The following is a 22,560-nucleotide window of genomic DNA, read 5'->3' as shown; positions in this document are numbered from 1 at the left end:
GCCCACAGGTGAGCTTGTTCAGATTCCTGCCCGCCTTCAGAGCCAGGCCTACAAACGTAGCTCCATTCTTAGCTTTTCTTACCCCATCCTCATGTACCAGAAGTTAAAAGGTGCCTCCCCAGGACCAAGACTCAAGCTGCTACCTATGTTCTTGAGATGCAGCTCATCCAGTTTTCTCAGAACCTCACTTCGTTCAACTCTCACACCTCTGTCACTTCTTCAAGCCCTCTCAAGAGTAGTGCTGTCCCTTCACTCTGCGAACAAATCTGGGTTTAACCTGTTGTAAAAATACAAGAAAGAAAAGAATAAACCTTCTCTTCTTGGCTGTCTTCCTCCTTCTGGCTGCCTCGAGCCCTCTTTGTAATTTCTAGGAAGAACAGGCCATATGGTCTCTTCCCATTTCCTCATCTCCAGCTCTCTCTAAACCTGTTGTTTGGATTTGATTCTCTATCTTTGTAACGCTCTGTTTCCCAATCCATGAGGTATTTTTCAGCCCTAATTTGCTGTGTCCCTGCTGCAAATTCTTGATTTGTGATTTGTGTAGTAATTGCTCCTTCTGTAAACTTTCCCCCATTTTCGCCCCCAGCAGCTTCCATAGTGTGACTCCGTGACTTTCAGGTCTGCTGGTTTTCCTTCCTCTGCCTGCCCTTTCAGTATTGCTTTTCCTCCTGAAGTTCCTCTTTTGCTCTCTTCTGGTACAGGTTTGTTCTCCACCCCGCCTTGTGCCTTCACTTATCAACAACATCCTAATGGTCTCGTATCTTTATCTCTAAGACCTTGAACTCACTCCAAGCCCATATTTCCCTTTGCCTCTTGCTACCCTTAAAGTCTATCTCACCAATTCTTTAAACACAAAATTCAAAATTAACCATATCACTTCCTGTTTCGTCCATGCCAAACTTGTTCTTCTTCCATTTTTTGTATTTCAGTTAAGAATAACACAGTTCAGGAGTACCTGGCTAGCTCAGTCAGTAGAGCATGCAACTCTTGATCTTGGGGTTGTGAGTTCATGCCCCATGTTGGGTGTGGAGCCTACATAAATTAAATTAACAATAATACAGTTCGTTTAGTTAACCAGACTGAAATCTGGCTGTCATCTGATACCACGTATATCTGAATAGTCACTAAGTCTAAATCGTTCCAAGTCATAATTAACTTTCTCTCCTCTTTGCCCCCCTTCCTTAGTCCAAGTGCCCATCATTGTTTCCTGCATTATTACAGTACTTCACCAGTTAGTGTCCCAGCTTCTAGTCACCTCACCTTCTAATAACCACAGCAGAACCCGAGTGAACTTCAAAATACAAACCCAATCTCATCAGGTTTCTTTAAAACTTTTCACTGACTCCCATTGCATAACAGAATGATGTCTAACCTTCTTCATTTATGACCTCTTCATATCTCAATAATACCCCCTCCTTTTACCCTCATCTCAAAACCATATTTGTAGTCTCCCAGTTGGTCATGTTCTTTACACCTCTACTCCTTTGCTGTGCTCTCTGGCAAAATCCTACCCATTACTAACCTCTTCTCTGAAAGAGATCTCTTCTACTCTCTCTTTTTGCCAGAGTTGGACACTTACTCCTCTGAGCTTCTTAATAAACTTAACTCTGATGATTCTCAACTGGCCTTATAATCATCTGTGGAACTTTTTCTTTTCTTTTTTTAATTACAGCTGCTTTTATCCTACTCCATACACATTGAATCATAATGTGTAGGGGAAAACCCTGGGTATCTTGTGTTTCTTTCAGGCTTTCAGGTTCTTCTAATGCACAGCCAAAGTTGAAAAACAGTGCTTTATTTGTGCTTCTGTGATAGCACATTGCATAACTGTTTATTTGTTTGGTTGTTTATTTATTTATCTGTTTGCATGTCTGCTTTTCTAATAGATACAAGCCCCTGGAAGGCAGAAAACATGTTCTATTTTTTTTGTATCCTATCTTCTCATACTGTCCCTGAGATAATAGAAGGTATTTAATAAATGCTTCCTGAAAAAATAATATATTTAGTTTGCCTTACTCTTGCCATTTCATTCTTTAACAAAATCATACCTCTAACGGGTGATATCTTTATTTTGGAGCTACAAAAATCTACAGTTTTCCCTCTTCAGGATTATAATAAAATTATAACTTTATATATATAAATAATGATATGCCTATTCTGCACTTCAGCAACTTTTATTTTTTATAAATGCAAGTATTTTAACTTGGTCTTTGATTATTTCTGAATATTTATCTTTAAAGACATTGTAGTGTACAGAAAAACCCAATGTATACATGGATAATATATTTGTTTATTTCAGACGGAACTGCATTTTAGCCGATGAAATGGGTCTTGGCAAAACCATTCAGTCAATTACATTCCTCTACGAAATCCTTCTGACTGGTATAAGAGGACCTTTCCTGATTATCGCTCCACTTTCTACTATTGCAAACTGGGAGAGAGAATTCCGTACATGGACTGATATTAATGTTGTGGTTTACCATGGGAGCCTGATTAGCAGACAGATGATACAGCAATATGAGATGTACTTCAGGGACTCACAGGTGTGTTGCTGGTGATTTTGTTGGTTGTTTGAAAGGTCAGGTTTGAAAAAGCTAATTACTACACATTCATTGTTTTCAAATTAAGGATGCATATTATTTGCCTACAAACGTCTTTGTTCAGGCTCTTTATTCATCATATCTATTTTCCAATAAATTTTAGTAGCTGAAGAGAACAATGACAAGGAATTAGGTTCATGTTCTAGTTCACTATAAAGTGTGCCAATTTATACAAATGTACTAATTTGATTGTATCCCTAATATTTCAACTAGAATAATTGTTTTACTGATTGCTTTTAAATGCACATTAAATTTTTTTTTAGAATAGTATTTGTTTCTTTGATCATCCTCCAGTTTTTTCCCCTCCATTTTAAAAATTTAAATCTTCAGTGAACACGATGGGTTTAAATGCCTATTCAGATAAAACCTAGGTTCTCTTTCATGTTCAAAGGATTTTGATTTTTAGACATATTTTAAAGTTTGGTTTCTTTGTTTTGTATGCAGATACAAGCACACCTCTATATCTTTTTCCTGTTTGGATTGGTTATTCCAGTACTGTGGTGATTTGGTGGCTTTCTTCTCCCTCTAAATCCTAAAGGCACATTTTCTGTTTTCCTTTGGCCTCTTACTCTTTAGTAGGAGATTTCTTATTTTTCAGCTAAATACACACATCATAAAATTAAGAGATGACATCATAATAAATAATTTTCTAGCAGAAAGTTAGATCTAGAAAGCATTAAGTGCTAATTGCAGTTCTGAGTGGTAGGTAATAGGACTCTTTTAGATTAAGAATTTTATTAAGAAATAACAAAATCAATAAAAACATAGTTCACACAAATTATACTTTTTAATTAGAATAGGTTTATTGCCTGACACTCTGCCTCAGTAGCACCTTAACATTTTATTTTTCTTTCACTGATTCTTTTATTTTATAAGGCTCATTATAACACATGGCCATGTCAAGGGATATGATACAGTTTGAAGTAAGGTAATGTGCCCAGCCTTCTACTGCTTTTCTTACCAAGTGTAACTGATTTTCTACCTATTGGAGGCTGAAAATGGACGTATTCATTGATTTAGTTCCTTCAACCTCATTGTTCCTCTTACTTTTATGGTTGAAACAATTACATCTCCTATGAAATAAAGCATCTGTTTAACCCTTTAGTTATTCCTCAGTTTTATTGAAACTGTCACCTTTATACCTTTCAAGCCTATGACATTTCAGTTAGATTATAGTTTGATATCCTTCTACAGTGTTTTATTCTTCCCAATCATACATTTGTAGAATTTAAGAGCTGTATGCTATCATAAAAATGATTATGATTGACTTAGTTCTATATATACTATATATGTATATAGTTCTATATATACTATATATGTATAGTATATATAAAAGGCATAATTAAAACTTTGGGAGCTTAAGAGATGTTTAACAGGGTTGCAATTTTAATATATGTCTCATGTGAGCTTGGTATGAACATGAGAGCCTAAAAGCTAAAAGATTCTTGATGTGTTATAAACTGAATAGTATATATAAAATATTATATTTTTGTAGTAAATGTTATACATTCTGGAAAAATACTTTCTGACAGGTTTAAAATTTAAAAAGGTAAAAATGTCTCCTTTAAAGATGAGATAAATAGATTTGTGCTTTAAATACAGATTCAAGGGGCACCTGAGTGGCTCAGTCGGTTAAGCAGCTGACTTCAGCTCAGGTCATGATCTCACGATTTGTGGGTTTGAGCCCCGCGTCAGGCTCTGTGCTGACAGCTCAGAGCCTGAGCCTGCTTCGGATTCTGTGTCTCCCTCTCTCTTTGTACCTCCCCTGCTCGTTCTTGTCTCTCTATTTCTCAAAAATAAATGTTAAAAAAAGAAATCTAAAAAAAAAATAAATAAATACAGATTTAACTATGAGCTCTTTCAGGTATATTTTAATATAAATTAATTGAATATTTACCTTCTGCTATCATAGTAGCAGTAAAATTATGCTAACATTTTCTGAATTACCCTGAAAAAAGTAACAGAGATAATAATACTAATAATCACAAATATTTATTGAGTAATTACCATGTGCCAGGCAGTATGCCATACATTTTAGAGACAGTATTTTGCTTAATCTTTGTAATGCCTACCTTGTAAATAGGTAATAACATTAGCCCCATTTACAAATGAGGAAACTGAGGTATAAAGAAGTTATATAATTTCCTCCAAAACCCCACCAAAACTGGGATTAATAAACCCGGGTCACTTAGACTCAAAAGCTCTTATTCTTAAACATTGTGATGTCAATTTAACTGAAAGCATCCTATCCTAGGTTGTTAGAGGTGTGTAAATGCCATGGACTTACACTTTACCCCTATTTTAATAATATTCTACTGGATCAATTTAATGGCCATTGTATATGATCAATAGTAGGAATTAAACCCTAAATCAGAATATACAATCTTTCTTAACCCTTCATTTATCCTAATCCCTAATAATTTATAGTTTTCAGTCCCATTTAAACATTCCTTTGACTTGGCTTCTAGGTTGTCGTGCTGTCCTATATCATTACCCATTCTTTCTGAAGCCCCTTTTACTGGTTCCTTCTTATCTTCCCTATCTGAACTTGGGGGTGACCCAGAGCTCCATCTTCAGACTCTTTCATATCCATACTTATTCCATCAGAGGCTCCATTCAGTCCTACAACTTGAGTACCATCTGTACTGCTAGAAGCTCCCAAATCTTATCACCAACTCTAACCTCTTTCCTGAATTCCAGAGTCCTATCCAAATGCCTGTTCAGCTATTCCACTTGGATATCTAGTAGTCGTCTCAAATATAACATGTCCAAAATCCGGAATTTTCTCTTTGTAGTAAATAGCAGCACCACCTTCTAATTGTTCAAGATAAAAAAAATCTGCAGTTAAGCTTGAATCCTCTTTATCTCACTCTATAACTATCCATTAGGTATATCTCCTTTCAAATCCTTTGGGATCTCCTTTCAAAATACATCTAGAACTGAATACTTCTCATGACTTCCCATGATGATCTCTTGCTTGGATTACTATGGCAGTCCCTTAATGGGACTCTATGATCTGTCCCTGGCCTCTTTCAGACTATTTTTACCACAGAAACCAAAATTACTCTTTTAAAAATTTTTTTTTTCAACGTTTATTTATTTTTGGGACAGAGAGAGACAGAGAGCATGAACGGGGGAGGGGCAGAGAGAGAGGGAGACACAGAATCGGAAACAGGCTCCAGGCTCTGAGCCATCAGCCCAGAGCCTGACGCGGGGCTCGAACTCACGGACCGTGAGATTGTGACCTGGCTGAAGTCGGACGCTTAACCGACTGCGCCACCCAGGCGCCCCCAAAATTACTCTTTTAAAATACATGTCAAACCATGTTACTCTTGTCCCAAAACCCTCCAATAGCTTCTTGCTCAGAGAAAGAGCCAAGTCCTTAGCACACTTTCAGGTCCCAGCACAGCTTCATCCCCTTCACACTCAGCAGGTTTCAGCCACTCTGGCATTCTTACTATTACGTGAAGACTGCCAAAGATATTCCCACATGAGGACCTTCATGCTTGGCTACTCCTTCCAAGAATGCTTTCTCCTCTAGATTTCTAGGTATCACCTGGGTTTCTCCCTCATCTTCAGGACTTTGCTCAAATGTCACTTCTTAGTAATGGCCTCCCAGCCAATTCATAACATTATAGTGGTCACCTCTGACCCTACACTTATTATTTATCCCTGTTTTATTTCACAGCCCTTATCACTTTGTAACTTTTTAAAAAAATTTTTGTTTTTTTCTCAATGGCTCTGTCCTGAATTTGAATCATTGGGATGTAAGTTCCACTTGGATAATTATTTCTGTTTTATTTACTGCCATATCTCCAGCATCTGGAGCAGGGCCTGGCACATAGACACGCAATAAATATTTGCTGAATACGTGACTCAGGTGGTTAATTTTGATATCAACTGTTTATTTGCCATTATATGTGTGAACTCCTGGATATAAATGGTAAATGTTAAAATTGAAATTTCACTGGCCAGATTTTGTAATGGCCATTTCTTTCTTGATCTAAAATTGTTACTATAACTCTTAAAAACTATAAAACATTTTATCAGAGAATACTTACTTGAATATAATTATAAATTAAATAATTGTGTTGGTATACATTTTTTACATTATTCTTGAAAACACTATAATATAGTTTTAATGCTAAATGTCCTCATTTAAAGAAAGTATATGCATATGTAAAAATTTCAGTGGAAAATGTAGCAGATGTCTTTAGATGTATTTTTATGCAATTTGACAGGAATTAAAAATTGTGATGAAGACATTCTAGCAAATTATTGTATTTGATAATAAATTTCTAGGGGCGTATCATTCGAGGAGCTTACAGATTCCAAGCCATCATCACCACTTTTGAAATGATTCTTGGTGGCTGTGGAGAGCTAAATGCAATTGAATGGCGATGTGTGATTATTGATGAAGCACATAGGTTAAAGAATAAAAATTGTAAACTTCTTGAAGGTCTGAAACTCATGAATCTGGTAAGTAACTTATCGTTATTTTGACTTAATTCAGTTTCTTAGCTACGTAGTGAAATGCAAAGGCAGAGAGCTAATGCTAAATGTACTCCTTTTTAAGTTTTAGAAGATGGTTATATCTGATTTCTGTCTGGTAATTGAGGTTTTTTCTGTTTTCTCTTACGGTTTAATTACTAAGGAACAAAATTTCACATGCTCAGCATATATTGGTTACAATTAATAAATGGCATTTTTTAAAGTCTTCTTGCTAGTGTGTTTGCTTATTTCAAATCAGAGTCTTTTCCATTTTGTTAACATTTTCGTTTAATTAACATCACATAATTAGTACACGGACACTTGAACAAGTCACTCCAGTATGCGGAACTACATACAGGAACACATCGAAGTCCTCCTTTTTATGCCCCATTGATGCCCACCCCCTAGTTCCACTCCCCACTCCAGTGTTTATAGATGAGTGTGTATCTTTCTAGACTAAACATTTACTGGCGTATACATACATATGCAGATATACAGATACGTATACAAATATTTAGCTTGGGGATTTAGAGATACTGTCAAATCAAATTTTAAATGATAATTCATACTATCATCAGAAATATCTTGTCTATTTCCTATTACTATTATGTTCAGTTTGTAATGCAACTCTACTTTAGAAGCATATTCCAGTCAGCTCTTCATATTGTTGCATTGTAGCCTTAATGATTTGAGGCTTGTTCTTCTGTGAAAAGTCCAGTGATGTTTACCCAAATGATAAAGAATGAGAACCATTTTGCATACAAATTACCATGCCAAGAATGAGTACTAAAGAAACAACTAACTTCTTTGTTCTTGAAAGTTCTATTTCTTTGAGAAAATATAAAATATGCTTGTTAATTATTTAGAAATTTTCTTTTAAAAGCATGAATAGGTAAAAAATAGCCTGTAAAAGGGAAGTATTACAAGAATGATAAGAGTTTTTAAAAAAGCAATTGAAAAATTAGTGAAGATTTGTGGGTAGAGATGTATTTTGAGTTGACTCTTGAAAATTATGGTTGGGAAAGATACTTGCTTTTGAAAAACATTGAACATTTGATAACCTATGTCAGCTTTCATATAATTTTAGTACTGTGGTATGTGACATGAATTATTCTTGCTTCATGTAGGAACACAAGGTGCTTTTGACTGGTACACCTCTCCAAAATACAGTTGAAGAACTATTCAGTCTTCTTCACTTCCTAGAACCTTTAAGGTTTCCTTCCGAATCAACATTTATGCAAGAATTTGGGGATCTGAAAACAGAAGAACAGGTATCCTCATTGGTCCTTGTAAACAAAGGCATCAAATCTCTTATCACTGTGATTGTGTTTATGTATTTGTAACTAAATGCTCATATACGTTATATATCTTTTCATCATTTTTTATGCAGGTGCAAAAACTTCAGGCTATCCTGAAACCCATGATGTTGAGGCGATTGAAAGAAGATGTGGAGAAGAAGCTGGCACCAAAGGAAGAAACCATCATTGAAGTGGAACTTACTAACATTCAAAAGAAATACTACCGGGCTATTTTGGAGAAGAACTTCTCCTTTTTATCCAAAGGGGCAGGGCAGACCAATGTACCTAACTTGGTCAATACCATGATGGAGCTCAGGAAGTGCTGCAATCATCCGTATCTTATCAAAGGTAGCTGACAAGGATTGCAAACAAATACTTGTTTCTTTGAACGAATGCTCGTGAATTAACGACAGCAACACCACCACCACTACTATAGCTGCAGTGGCTGTTACGAGGAAAGGCAGTGATGTACCACTCTTGGTGTTTCAGCATCAGGGTGCCCCATGATTGCATGCTAGGTTACAGGAGCAGGACTTGGTTCAGTCTAATGTGGACTGGACTTCCTCCTCCAATAGAATCCTCCTCATGGGCAAAGACAGCAAAGCCTACCTTTGGGCCTCTGTGTTTACATTTTTCTTTTTCCTCGTCCCTTTGCAGTCCAGGTCTCCAGTTAGTGTCTGTTTTTGTTCTGTAATCATGTTGCTTTTTAAGGTCTTATTAAGTTCTCTACTAATATTCTCTCTGTACATCTTTTCACTTATTTCTGGGAATATTATCCCATCTTTATCGAAGACATATGGTTTCTTAGCCCTATAATTAACTCTCTTTCAATCCTGTTATTCTTTAATGATCAGACAGGCAGAGGGAAGGCAGAGAGCCTTTAATACTGATTAGACTCTCTGGAGGAAGTATGCATCACAGAGACCTATAACTTGACTTCCCTCTTAATTGTCCTTGTTTTGATGGCCATCAGGATACCTACCCATAGACACATCCAGATTAATTGTGATCACCCTCAATGATGATCACTGTCGTATTGGTATTTAAATAATAGATGTTTGTTTAAAAATACATGTTTACTCACCTTAGGTTAAGACCACATTTTCATTAATTCTTTCCCTGATAGCATTCATTAAACATTTAGCAAACGTGGGGCACCTGGGTGGCTCAGTCGGTTGAGCATCCGACTTCGGCTCAAGTCATGATCTCGTGGTCTGTGAGTTCGAGCCCTGCGTCGGGCTCTGTGCTGACAGCTCAGAGCCTGGAGCCTGTTTCAGATTCTGTGTCTCCCTCTCTCTCCGACCCTCCCCCGTTCATGCTCTGTCTCCCTCTGTCTCAAAAATAAATAAACGTTAAAAAAAAAAAAAACATTTAGCAAACATAAATTTATATAAGGCATTATGCCCGGGGTCTCAACAGATAATAAGATGCTTTAAGACATTGCCCATATCCTCAATGAAATTATAGTCTAGTGGGGCGCCTGGGTGGCTCAGTCGGTTGAGCGTCCGACTTCGCTCAGGTCACGATCTCACGGTCCGTGAGTTCGAGCCCCGCGTCGGGCTCTGGGCTGATGGCTCAGAGCCTGGAGCCTGCTTCAGATTCTGTGTCTCCCTCTCTCTCTGGCCCTCCCCCCATTCATGCTCTGTCTCTCTCTGTCTCAAAAATAAATAAATGTTAAAAAAAAAAATTAAAAAAAAAAGAAATTATAGTCTAGTGTTGATGGGTGTTTAGCCACAAACATAAATAATACAATAAAAACAGTGTACCTATCATCAGAAAAGTATAATGTGTTACAAAAGCACAGAGGAACACTAATTTTGATTTGTTTTTAAAAGAGAGCAACTGGGAGCTGCCTGCATTTGTGCACTGAGGCTGTCTTCTTACGTGTCTTTGACAGGTGCTGAAGAGAAAATACTTGGAGAATTTAGGGATACGTATAATCCAGCTGCTTCTGATTTTCATCTTCAAGCAATGATCCAGTCTGCTGGTAAACTGGTCCTTATTGATAAATTGCTTCCCAAAATGAAAGCTGGAGGTCATAAAGTGCTCATCTTCTCTCAGATGGTACGCTGCCTTGACATCCTAGAGGACTATCTCATTCATAAAAGGTAAGGCATGTATTCATCTACCGAATTATACTATGAATTACACTAAATACATGCTGCTAAGGATTTGGCATCAGTGTACTGTAACCTAGCTCTACTCACATCTTTCTCTTGATCTAAGTAAGAATCCATTTAATTTGTAAGGATTGCTTAGGATGTTCAGGATGTGTCAGGTGTTCTGTGTATGTTGTACATAGTAGGAGGGGCTAAGGAGACTGATTAAGTAAACTTTGTACATTGATGGGTACTTGTTGACCTAGGAATGGGTTTTTAGTGTACATTTTACTTGATTTGTAAATCTTGGGGTAATGACTCTTTAAATGGACTTATAACCATCTTCAAAAATAAAAGAAAATGGTTCACCTTTTCAGGTCTTTCATTTTAATTAGAACCTGAACTCGCTGCACTTTCACTCTTGCCATTTACCATATGACATTTATTCATGCTTTAATCCTTTCTGATTTGTTTAATGTGGAATTTTGTTTTGGTTCATGACAATAAATCTTAAATAGTGTCTAATCAGTATTTAGATTAAAAGGATATTTATCATAAGGATATGTTCTCAGAACATTCATGGTCTAGTCAGATATCAACATATTTCCATAAAAGGGAATCTGAAGATGCAGCTGTAGATTTTAGTTCAGCAAATTTTGACTCTTATATATAAGTAAAGGCCTAGCTAGTTGAGATTATCGGAAAGTGTGTAGTTCGTTTTCATTTTTTATTTTATTTCTAGTTCTATTTTTAGTTTCAGTGTTACACTCCTGTAGTCTATTTTCAAAATACGTATTATTCTCAACTTTATATCATATGAGATAAAGTTGCAATATTCCTAAGAATGGCTATTCTTACATTTTCTTTATCGTCTTACACAAAGAACTTTATAAGATAAAGATGAATCTCATGGAAAACCCCAAATTTCTTTAATGTCACAAGTCATGTTATTGAAGTCACACCCCCATTTCACAGGTACTAGAGACAACAGTGAGCTCCTGCTGAGACTCTAGTAAATTACATGTATAAAGAAGTGCCTTGAACCACAAGAGGTGTGGCAAATGTGTGTATCCCCCTTCTAGTTCCTAAAGTTTTGTATATTTTAATTGTATTGATGTCTATGAGTTTCTGAATTTTATGTGAATGAGAAAAGATAAAAGAAGTTAAAAGTTAATTGCTTAATAGTAATGACTCTAAAGAATTAGCATTCAAGGCGTCTGGGTGGCTCAGTCGGTTAAGCATCTGACTTCAGCTCAGGTCGTGATCTCGCAGTTCATGAGTTCCAGCCCTGCGTTGGGCTCTGTCCTGACAGCTCAGTCTGGAGCCTGCTTTGGATTCCCTCTCTCTCTGCCCCTGCCCCACTCATGCTCTGTCCCTCTCTCTCATACAGAAATAAATGAACATTAAAAAGTTTTTTAAAAAGAAAAGAATTAGCATTCTACAGAATGATTTGGAATGATCCAGAAAACTTTGGAGTTTTTGAAGCAAATTCTTAATGTTTCATATTGTTAACATCTTGAAAATTTGTTAAATGTTGAAAGCTGTATTATTATTTTCAGATCCTTTTAATAAACAGACATGTTTAAAAAGATGAAAAAGAAAAGAATTAGCATTGTAGTTTGCCCTTGATAGATACATAGTTTGCGATCAAGTATATCTTGAGAGAATAACATGATTGAGACAGAGAAACATTGGGAAGTTTCCTGAGGTTTTATGAAAGTCTTTGATTTTTGTTTAAAAAAAATTTTTTTATTATAATGAGATTAGCAAGGTAGTTTTTGCATTTTTCTTTTGAATTCCAACTTCTGAAAATGATATTATGATGGTATTTTAGTTATACATCAGGAATGCAGAGATTTTGTGTCTTTATATTACTTTGTATTTTCTCCCTACCACCAACACCAAGAGTTAAAAAACCATAGAAACTGGTTGGGGTGATATCGCTTCTTAATTTTATAGTAAATGTAATGTTGCAGGAGAACTGACTTTATATCTGATAGGATGTATGTTTATTTTCATTATATTCATCTAACTAAATCTATGCCATTTCATTTGATAGATATTTATATGAGCGAATTGATGGAAGAGTCAGAGGGAACCTGCGACAAGCTGCTATAGATCGATTTAGTAAACCTGATTCAGATCGATTTGTTTTCCTTCTGTGCACCCGAGCTGGTGGGTTAGGCATCAACTTAACTGCTGCTGATACATGTATAATTTTTGATTCTGATTGGAACCCTCAGAATGACCTGCAGGTAAATACATTCCTTGGCTGAGAGAATTAAATTTCTTATTGGCAGGGGGGCGGGGCACCTGGCTGGCTCAGTCAGTTAAGCATACAACTCTTGGTTTCAGTTCAGGTAATGATCTCACGGTTTGTGAGTTTCAGATAAACATCGGGCTCCATGCTGACAGTGCGGAGCCTGCTTGGGATTCTCTCTCTCCCTCTCCTTCTGCCCCTCTCTGCTCACGCTTGCTCTCTCTCAAAAATAAACTAACTAAATAAATTTCTTTTTTCATTCCTATAACTATTCTTGATACTCCACCTCTTGTATTTTTATCTGAACAAACTACCGTGTATGTTTCCCTAATAGGTTAAATTATCTTAATTTTAATTTAATGATAACAAAATATACTTATTTAGATTATATATTTAGGTTATATATCTTCTAAATAGGTTTACTGACTTGAGTACAGTATTTGTTTGAAGTCTGTTATGTAAATTTGAGAGAGCTTTAAGAATAACATCTTTGTAATAAATAAAAATCCCAGGATCTTACTTTCTGAAAAATAAGCGCTTATCCTAATTTCACCTTCTCAGTCATCATATAATGTAGTACGCATAGAATTAAGACCTAATAGACCATGCCTTTTTATGAAATACAGAATTAAGGTATATGTGTAAGTTAGGACAATACTTGGATCTCATAGAAATAGGAATATTAACACAGTGATCAGATAGCTTCAAAGTATGCAGAAGATAAGCATCGAGGAAAGATATGAAAACATAAAGTTTAAGAGAAATTCTTTTATTGTTCATGGTAGTCTTTATTGTATTGAAATTAATATTATTATTACTTTAGGTAGTTATAATTCCAAATTGTTCCTGAGAATAAACCTGGCTTTCTAAAAAATAAGATTTTAACTTCTTATTTGTGTAACTATATGTATTCTAGTTCAAAATTCAAAGATCCAAATTTAACAGATGAGACAAACTCTATAGAAGGCCAGTTAGTAAATATTTTGGGCTTTTGTAGATCACATAAGGTACCACACATTCCATGTTGTTTGTTTTTATAGTCACTTAAAAGTGTACAAGCACCTGGGTGGCTCAGTTGATTGAGTGTCCAACTTTGGCCCAGGTCATGATCTCACAGTTTGTAGGTATGAGCCTTGCATCAGGCTCTGTGCTGATAGCTCCAAGCCTGGAGCCTGCTTTGGATATTGTGTCTCCCTCTCTCTCTGCCCCTCCCCCACTTCCATTCTGTCTCTCTCTTTCAAAAATAAATAAACGTTAAAAAAAATTTTTTGTTAAAGTGTAAGCCATTCTTTTTTTTTTTTATTTTTATTTTTTTTAATTTTTTTTTTCAACGTTTATTTATTTTTGGGACAGAGAGAGACACAGCATGAATGGGGGAGGGGCAGAGAGAGAGACACAGAATCGGAAACAGGCTCCAGGCTCTGAGCCATCAGCCCAGAGTCTGACGCGGGGCTCGAACTCACGGACCACGAGATCGTGACCTGGCTGAAGTCGGACGCTTAACCGACTGCGCCACCCAAGCGCCCCATAAGCCATTCTTAATTGGCAGGCCAGATTTGGTCCACAGGGTGTAGTTTACCAATCTGTAGGATAAACCCAAATCATGATTATTTGCCTGTTGGGTACATATTTATATTAAAATTGGGGCACCTGTGTGGCTCAGTCGGTTGAGCATCAGACTTCAGCTCAGGTCATGATCTCACAGTTTGTGGGTTCGAGCCCAGCGTCGGGCTCTGTGCTCACAGCTCGGAGCCTGGAGCCTACTTCCGATTCTGTGTCTCCCTCTCTCTCTGCCCCTCCCCCACTCATGTTCTGTCTGTCTGTCTCTCTCTCTCTGTCAAAAATAAATAAACATAAACATTAAAAAAAATTTTAAATTACAGTGCATGTGATGTTCTAAAAGTTAATCTAAAATAATATAAGTACATTATAGAACCTGGAAAAACTGTATCAGAAGTTGGGGACAACTTCTCCCTCTCACTTGGTTTTTCCTACTAATATAGATCTACTCTTTATAGGCTAATGAAAAATTTCGCCTCTTATACTTTCCCTAGACCTAGAGCAATGTTGTTCACTCGGAATTCTGAGTTCTGAAGAGCATGATAGAATAAAGATGTCAAAAAGAGTATAGTATCAATGCCACCTATAAATTGTAATGCCACAATTTATGATTTAGTCTTCTGAAGATAATGGGAAGGTGATTAATAATTTGGGAGAAAGATCATTGATTCTGTGGAACCCTTAGAGTCTAAATTTATTATATAAATTTTAAGTTTAAGGGCGCCTGGGTAGACTCAGTGTAACCGGTTAAGCATCTGACTCTTGATTTAAGCTCAGGTCATGGTCTCACAGTTCATAAGATTGAGCCCTGCGTCAGGCTCTGTGCTGACATCATGGAGCCTGCTTATGATTCTCTCTCTCCCTCTCTCTCTCTGCCTGTTGCCTGGTAATGCGCACACTCTCCCTCTCAAAATAAACAAATATTGGGGCGCCTGGGTGGCTCAGTCAGTTGGGCGTCCAACTTCGGCTCAGATCATGATCTCACAGTCCGTGGGTTCGAGCCCCGCTTCAGGCTCTGTGCTTACAGTTCACAGCCTGGAGCCTGCTTCGGATTCTGTGTCTCCCTCTCTCTCTGCCCCTCCCCTGCTCAAGCTCTGTCTCTGCCTCTCTCAAAAATAAATAAACAAGCATTAAGAAATAAATTTTGTTTAGTAAGACTTCAAGATAAAATATGAAGCTCTTATGTAATCTCTGATGTCTTTACTTCCAACGTATCTACATATTAAATAATTTTTTCTTTGTTTAAGTAAAATTTAGGTCTCCAGAGGTATTCACTTTAAGTTTTTATCCCCCTACAAAGTTTTTATCCCCCCCAAAGTTTTTATCCCCCCCCCCAGCTTTACTAAAGTGTATTGAAAAGTTTATTGATAAGGTAGTAGAAAAAAAATTGAGAAATTTAGGGTTAGATTTTAAATTTAAAGTTTGAGTTGCCAGCAGTTAAAAATAATGTTTGTAGAGCTTATGTTACCGTCTAAAATTATATTGATGATACCCTCTTTAAAAAACAAGAATTCTGGGGGCACCTGGGGGGCTCAGTCAGTTAAGCGTCTGACTCTTGATGTCGGCGCAGGTCGACATGGTTCATGAAATCAAGGCCTGTGTGGGGCTCCGTGCTGACAGCATGGAGCCTACTTGGGATTCTCTCTCCCCCTCTCTTTGCCCACCCCTCAAAATAAACAAATAAACATTTGAAAAACTAAAAATAAAAAATGATTCTTCATGGATTTGTATGATCTGAAATATAAGCTTAAGCTTTAACTTATTGCTGATTGCGGAATCCTTTCTCATTTTAGTAAGCACTATCTTCATTTCAGAAAAGGATATAACTAATTCAATAGCAAGAGTTTCTAAAAATTCTTCTATACTTTTGTATTCCATTGAGATAGTCTGTTGTTAAATGCCTTTTGTATAATGCATTTTGTGCTATTTTGTAAAATAAATTGAATCTATAACTTTTCATTTTTTTATAGGCCCAAGCTCGTTGCCACAGAATCGGTCAGAATAAAGCAGTTAAAGTCTACCGACTAGTAACTCGTAACTCCTATGAGAGAGAGATGTTTGACCGAGCCAGTCTGAAACTGGGTCTAGATAAGGCTGTGTTACAGAGCATGAGTGGAAGAGAAAGTAATGTTGGTGGTGTATGTATATTTTCTTTTTACTTGGAGCTTTTATGTTCTTATTTGCTTTTAATTTAACGTCAAGTTGCGTATCATTTTATTTTGGTCCATCCTGAACACTAAATAGATGCTTTTATGTAAGGAGGCATTTCAGAATAGACCCATATTTAGCTAATGCTTGTGAATCATTTTCTGTCATATTGCTACAGGCCTTGTGAACTCTGAGAATGTGTTTTCAAGGTAGAAAGTCTTTGCTGTGCTTTTAGGTTGTTTGTATCATGGCATAGCAAAACAGAATTGGTGAATTTTTCTGCATTATTTCTATAAAGTTTTTCAGCTTTTTTTCGGTGTCAAACTACTGGCATTGGCTTTGTTTTGTTATAAGTAAGGTTTTTTTTGGCATTTTTTTCCCTCAAGATTGTTGTCTCAAATCTTATGCTTGTAACAACTGTAGAATCCTACTACTAAAAATAACTTTGAGAGGTTACCTGCCCTATAGGCTTTGTTGTAACTGAAGCTATTATAGGTACAAGGCAAATCTTACTTTAAAGATAATAAGGAAAAGTCAACAATTTCAATGTATTCTTTCAGAGAATTCTTTCTTATTTATACTGTAAACCCAAATGCAGTTTAAACGTGACTCTTTGTATTTTGAAATTTTTTAGGGGTGCTTTCTCATTTTATGAATTTCAAAATAATATTGTTACCAAAACTATTTTCTCTTTAGATTCAACAGCTTTCCAAAAAGGAAATAGAAGATCTGCTTCGAAGAGGTGCATATGGTGCTATTATGGAGGAAGAAGATGAAGGCTCTAAATTCTGTGAGGAGGATATCGATCAGATTTTACTACGTCGTACAAAAACTATCACAATTGAGTCAGAAGGACGTGGGTCAACATTTGCCAAGGTAACAGTGATATTTTATAAATATACCAGTAATGTTTACTACTAAAAATAATTCCACTCTTACTCTACTAATCATTTGCAGAGTACCTACTTAATGTTTACGAAGTAAATAAAATGTTCTTTTCCTTCATTTCTTTTTTCTGATTTCTCATATCAAATTTCACATATACTGGAGTAAGAATAATAACCAGGAATAGTTCTATGTATTAGAGTAGAACACTTAAAATAAGATTTAGAAATTAAAGAACATCTATGCTGAAGTCAGAGCAAAATGTAAGAATATAGGTTAAATCGTCTTACGTTAACTGACCGTAATTTCAAGTACTTAAAGAAGAGAAAGGATTTCTAATTTCATCTTAAATATTTAAATCTAATCTGGGGAGGGGAAAATTTGTGTCTGGAAAGGAAGTGTTAATAACTACCTTACTTGGGGAAAACATTTCAAAAGTTTACTAAATTCCTAGATTCACCTCTACCCCCCCTTTTTTTTTTTACAAAGAGACATGATAAACCTATATCTTATATTCATCTGAAAAGTTTATTATTGCAATATTCTGTGTCACCTGCACTGATTCATACAGGCTTTCTCCTTTTCCCTTTACTTCCTTTCTGTATCCCCCTATCCACTTTCAACCTGGAAGTCTATCTTTATCTTTATGGAGAGCTCTGTGTTACAGCAGGTACTGGAGACTATATCCAAAATAATATCAGTCTTCAAATGAAAATTTTTCTTTTATATTCCTTCAGCAAAAATGAAATCATGTGTCAGGTACTTTGCTAAATACTGGGAATACTAAAATGAAAGGGTTCTAGTTGCTGAAAAAGTAGAGAAGAAAATGATTAATTTTGCATAAAATTGAAGAGCCAGAGAGTCAGGAAAGCCTTTGCAGAAAAATAACATCTGAGTCTTGAAGGCAGTGTGAATTTCATTGTGTTACAGAGAGCATCACAAGAAATGAATCCTGTGTTGCTAAACTATCAGGAAGATTTCAAGGACTATGCATAGGCATGTGTAGATGCACAGGGAGATGAAAATGAAAGGATTAGGGAAGGTTAGATCCAAATTGTGAAGGGCTGAAAAAATTCCATTTTGAGGAATTTGAACTTGATCCTGAGGCAGTTAAAAAGCTTTTAAATCCCTTCAAGCAGAAAATGGACAAAATGAATGCAGTTTAGAAATTTAATGCTAGCAGCAATGTAGAGAATGAGTTTGAAAGGAGGAAAAACTAAAGGCAGGGATACCGATTAGAGGCTTATATAGGATACAATGATGGGTGAACTAGGGTAGCGGAGTGCCACTTGAATCAACAGGAGTTGATGACCAGTTAGGAATGTATGGAAGGGGGAATCAAAAAGGACTTGAAGATCTCAGGCTTAAGTAGCTAGAAGGGTCATGGTATCCCTAAGTAAAATAGAGAATGCAAAAGAAGGAAGTTTATGTGGAGAAAACAATATACTGGGCCTTTACAGGGGATCCAAGAGGAGGTGTCTGGGAGAGTTGTTTAGGATACAGATAGAGATTTGAGAGTTCACAAAGAATAAACCTGAAAAAAGTAGTATTGTGGAAACAAAAGGAATAGTGCAGAAGTATAAGGCTGAGAACTACAACTGGTCACGATTGGGTAGATGTACCATGGCTTTGACTTCTTTCCTGAGAAATCTTGTTTACTCTGGGTTCCTCGGCTCTACCCAAGTTGTCAACACACTGCGTCCAGCTACTACAGAAATCACCATTGTTGGTTATTCCATGCCTAGAGAAAATCTTAAATTTGTTTTATTTTTTAGTTAATGTAGGCATATGTAAAGTGTTTAACGACCACAGGAGATTCCCAAGTTTACCATGCTAATGAGAATCATCATGAAAGTCAGAATACCAGAGTTTGAATTCTGACTCTGAAGCTGAGTGACCTTGGACAGTTAACCTTTAGGAGTCTTTCTTGTCTTTAAAGAGGAGAGCATAGGGGCATCTGGGTGGCTCAGTCGGTTAAGCTTCCAACTTTGGCTCAGGTCATGATCTCGAGGTCTGTGAGTTCAAGCCCCGCATCAGGCTCTGTGCTGATAGTTTGGAGCCTGGATCCTGCTTCGGATTCTGTGTGTGTGTGTGTGTGTGTGTGTGTGTGTGTGTGTGTGTCTCAAAATAAATAAATAAATATTTTTTAAAAAGACAGCATAATAGTCTTGGCCTTTTATACTTTATAATAAAGTGCTAGATGAGTATTATTTTACTCAAGTATACTCTAGTCATAACCAGCTGTGCTCTAAGAATGTGAAATACTTAAGCATTTAAATTTCTATTTGAAATCCTCAGACCAGGGAGTAACTTGTATTTGAAAAAAGAGCCGGCTGAAGAGGTGCTTAAGTAGCTGAGCGAGTCCAGAGAATTTGCCTGTAGTTGTCCTAGAATTTGTTCATTTCCACAGTTGTGTGGGAATGCCACTATGTAGTAGACATTTGGCATATTAGAATATGGCACCAGGATGTAGTGGCACCAAAGGTGCAAAGTTAGTAGTATTTTATACTTTTTCCTGGAATTTCCAGACTTCCTCTGTGCTCAGTTATTCTTAGTGGTTTGGATAAATGAAGTAATTCCAATCCATCTCTTTGCATTATCAAATAATTTTTAAAAGAAGCCATATATATGGAGCAGAGTGCATAATGAGACTGTTTATTTAGACTTCGTACATATCCATCAAATAAAACTCATTATTGGTAACTTGATAAGTGCTTATATCACCTGAACTTTATTTTGAGATAATTTTCATAAGGGCAATAAGGTGGATCCTAGAAATAGAAATGTTCTAGTCTGATTTTTTTTTTCTGGTATAGAACAAGACTTTGAATTGCTTAATTTACAAAAACAAACCAGTCTGTGTCAAGCTTCAGTGGATTGCTTATTTGTAAAGGCCCTTCTGTACACCCACTATCTTTCTGCTACTTTCTAATGTAGAAAGATGGATTTCAGCATATAAAATACCTTCCTTTGTAAATAATAAAAGGATTTAATGACTAGAGGAAAACATTTAAGGAAAAATATTTTTGGAGGAATAAAAATGTTAAGATTTAACATTTGGAATTAATCAGTAAACCTATACCTGATAACATCTTCTACAACAGGCATTTTATTTTTATAGGCATTAATTCATTAAAATCCTTCAGAATTTTGAAAGTCATCTTGAAAATAGGCTATATGTCATTTAACAATAGCATCTAAAATTATTTAGAAATATTTTTTAATTTTATTTGAAAAGTAAATTTATCGTTTTTCTTACAATGAATGTAACAAAAGCTGCAATTGTGAAGGATAGTTTCTTCCAGGTAAATTATTTTAATTATCAACAGTTACTTGGTAGCAGAATAAAAGTGATTATCCACAGTAACATAGGATTTTTTTTAAGATTAGCAATCATAATCTAATATGTTCCAGAAATCTAATTGTTAATTTTTAATGACTTTTCATATTTAATGTCTTTTCCTATTAAATGTCCATGTAAAGCAGATGCTCATTTGCTAGCTTTGTTAAATCTCAAGAAGCATGTTATCAGTGAAACTATATAGTACAAAATAAAACCCAAAGAACATCAGTGAACTTTTCAGTGTTCCTGGAAGTTGATGAATCTAATTAATGAAGATTTGAAAGTATGGATATCATATGTCCTCAGTTATGAGAAATTCATTTCTGAATTAACAAGTAGAAGTCCCCTAATAGTTTAAGAATTACTTGAGCAAATTTAGATATCTCTTCCTTACACTCATTCATAATACTTTGTCATCAAATACTTCTATGCAGATGATGATGGCTACTACTTTTCATTTTATCAAGTTGGTTAGCCTATGCTGTTTTAAGTTGGATATGGGTTTTTATAATAGTATTTTATCATGAAGAGGAGTCTGGCTATACTATTTCTTGTTGCCACTGTGACAAATCACCACAACATACATTTATTCTCTTATAGTTCTGGACGTCAGAAGTCCAAAATGAGTCTTTACAGGCTAAAACTCCAGGTGTCAGTAGGATGGGTTTTCCCTGGAGGCTCCAGAGGAGACTCTGTCCAGCTTTTTTGAGTGCCTACATTTCCTGTTTGTGACCATATTATTCCAGTCTCTGCTTCTATTGTCACATAGCCTTTTCCTCTTATAAGGACAGTTGTGATTACACTTAGAGCCTACAAAGCTATAGTTTTAGAGCAAGCAAAAAAACCAAAAAACAAACAAAAAAAAAAAACCATAAAATTTAAATTCATTTCTTTTTTTAAAATTTTTTTAATGTTTTATTTATCTTTAAGACACAGAGAGACAGTGCACAAGCAGGGGAGGGGCAGAGAGAGAGGGAGACACAGAATCCGAAGCAGGCTCCAGGCTCTAAGCTGTCAGCACAGAGCCCGATGCGGGGCTCAAACTCATGAATTGTGAGATCATGACCTGAGCTGAAGTTGGACGCTTAACCAACTGAGCCACCCAGGCACCCCTTAAATTCATTTCATTAAAATATTTATTGCTATCACTTCTGTTTCATAAGTATGCCAGCAAAATGTACATTTTAAACATTTATAATATTTCAACACTTATTATATAGCATCTTAACCCAGCCTCAAAAGAATGTTTGATGGAATGAATATACTTAATATTTGGTAAGTAGTGTCATGAACAGAATCTTTTAAGTTCACAAGAGGCATTTAGGATTTTAATTTTGTTTCTAATTCATTTGTTAGACACAGTCTAAAGATTCAAAGTACAAACATAGACAGTGGTATAATAAAACCTGTATACTTATCACTCAGCTTCAATAAGTATCAACTCATGCCAAACTTGCTTCATCATTACCTTATCCATCCTTCGTATTATTTTAAAGGAAATCCCAGATAGTATATATACAGGCATATGTATAATATATATGAAGATTTCTTTAACACACCCACAATACTTACCATTACATTCAAAAATCAAATTCACAGTGATTCCTTCATATCATTAGTGTTCCACTGTTCAAACTTTCAGACTTGCAGACTTACCTTGAGTGTCATAAATGGCTTGTTTGCGTATAGCTGCTTTATCATCTCTTTAATGTGTAATTTTCTTTTAAAATGCCATCAAGATGGGTTTTTTAATGAAGATTTTTATCATTTGATTATATCCCAGATAATTAAGCATTATCTGTAAGCCATTTACCAATTATATTCTCTTTTGAAAATAATTTGACTGCATTCTTCCCTTTAACTCTTGTAAGTGTTC

The 22,560-nt window shown here is 35.9% G+C and overlaps 1 protein-coding gene across 12 annotated transcripts in view; it reads left to right on the top strand.

The window, feature by feature from the left end:
• CHD9 (chromodomain helicase DNA binding protein 9) overlaps positions 1 to 22,560 on the top strand; it is a 237,841-nt gene that overhangs the window by 160,748 nt on the left and 54,533 nt on the right. For all 12 annotated transcript variants that reach the window (XM_086689430.1, XM_086689428.1, XM_086689432.1 and 9 more), the window contains 8 exons: positions 2,300 to 2,543; positions 6,903 to 7,079; positions 8,219 to 8,362; positions 8,482 to 8,737; positions 10,287 to 10,497; positions 12,548 to 12,743; positions 16,279 to 16,446; positions 17,153 to 17,332. In XM_086689430.1, the coding sequence (XP_086545556.1) occupies positions 2,300 to 2,543; positions 6,903 to 7,079; positions 8,219 to 8,362; positions 8,482 to 8,737; positions 10,287 to 10,497; positions 12,548 to 12,743; positions 16,279 to 16,446; positions 17,153 to 17,332 (1,576 nt within the window). The remainder of the gene's footprint in view (positions 1 to 2,299; positions 2,544 to 6,902; positions 7,080 to 8,218; positions 8,363 to 8,481; positions 8,738 to 10,286; positions 10,498 to 12,547; positions 12,744 to 16,278; positions 16,447 to 17,152; positions 17,333 to 22,560) is intronic.

The sequence above is a fragment of the Puma concolor genome, chromosome E2, assembly GCF_028749965.1.
Source record: "Puma concolor isolate L17-30 chromosome E2, mPumCon1.1.hap2, whole genome shotgun sequence".
In the NCBI taxonomy this organism is placed as follows: domain Eukaryota; kingdom Metazoa; phylum Chordata; class Mammalia; order Carnivora; family Felidae; genus Puma; species Puma concolor.
Note: the sequence above shows the minus strand (reverse complement) of the source record. Positions and strands in the feature narration are given on the sequence as shown.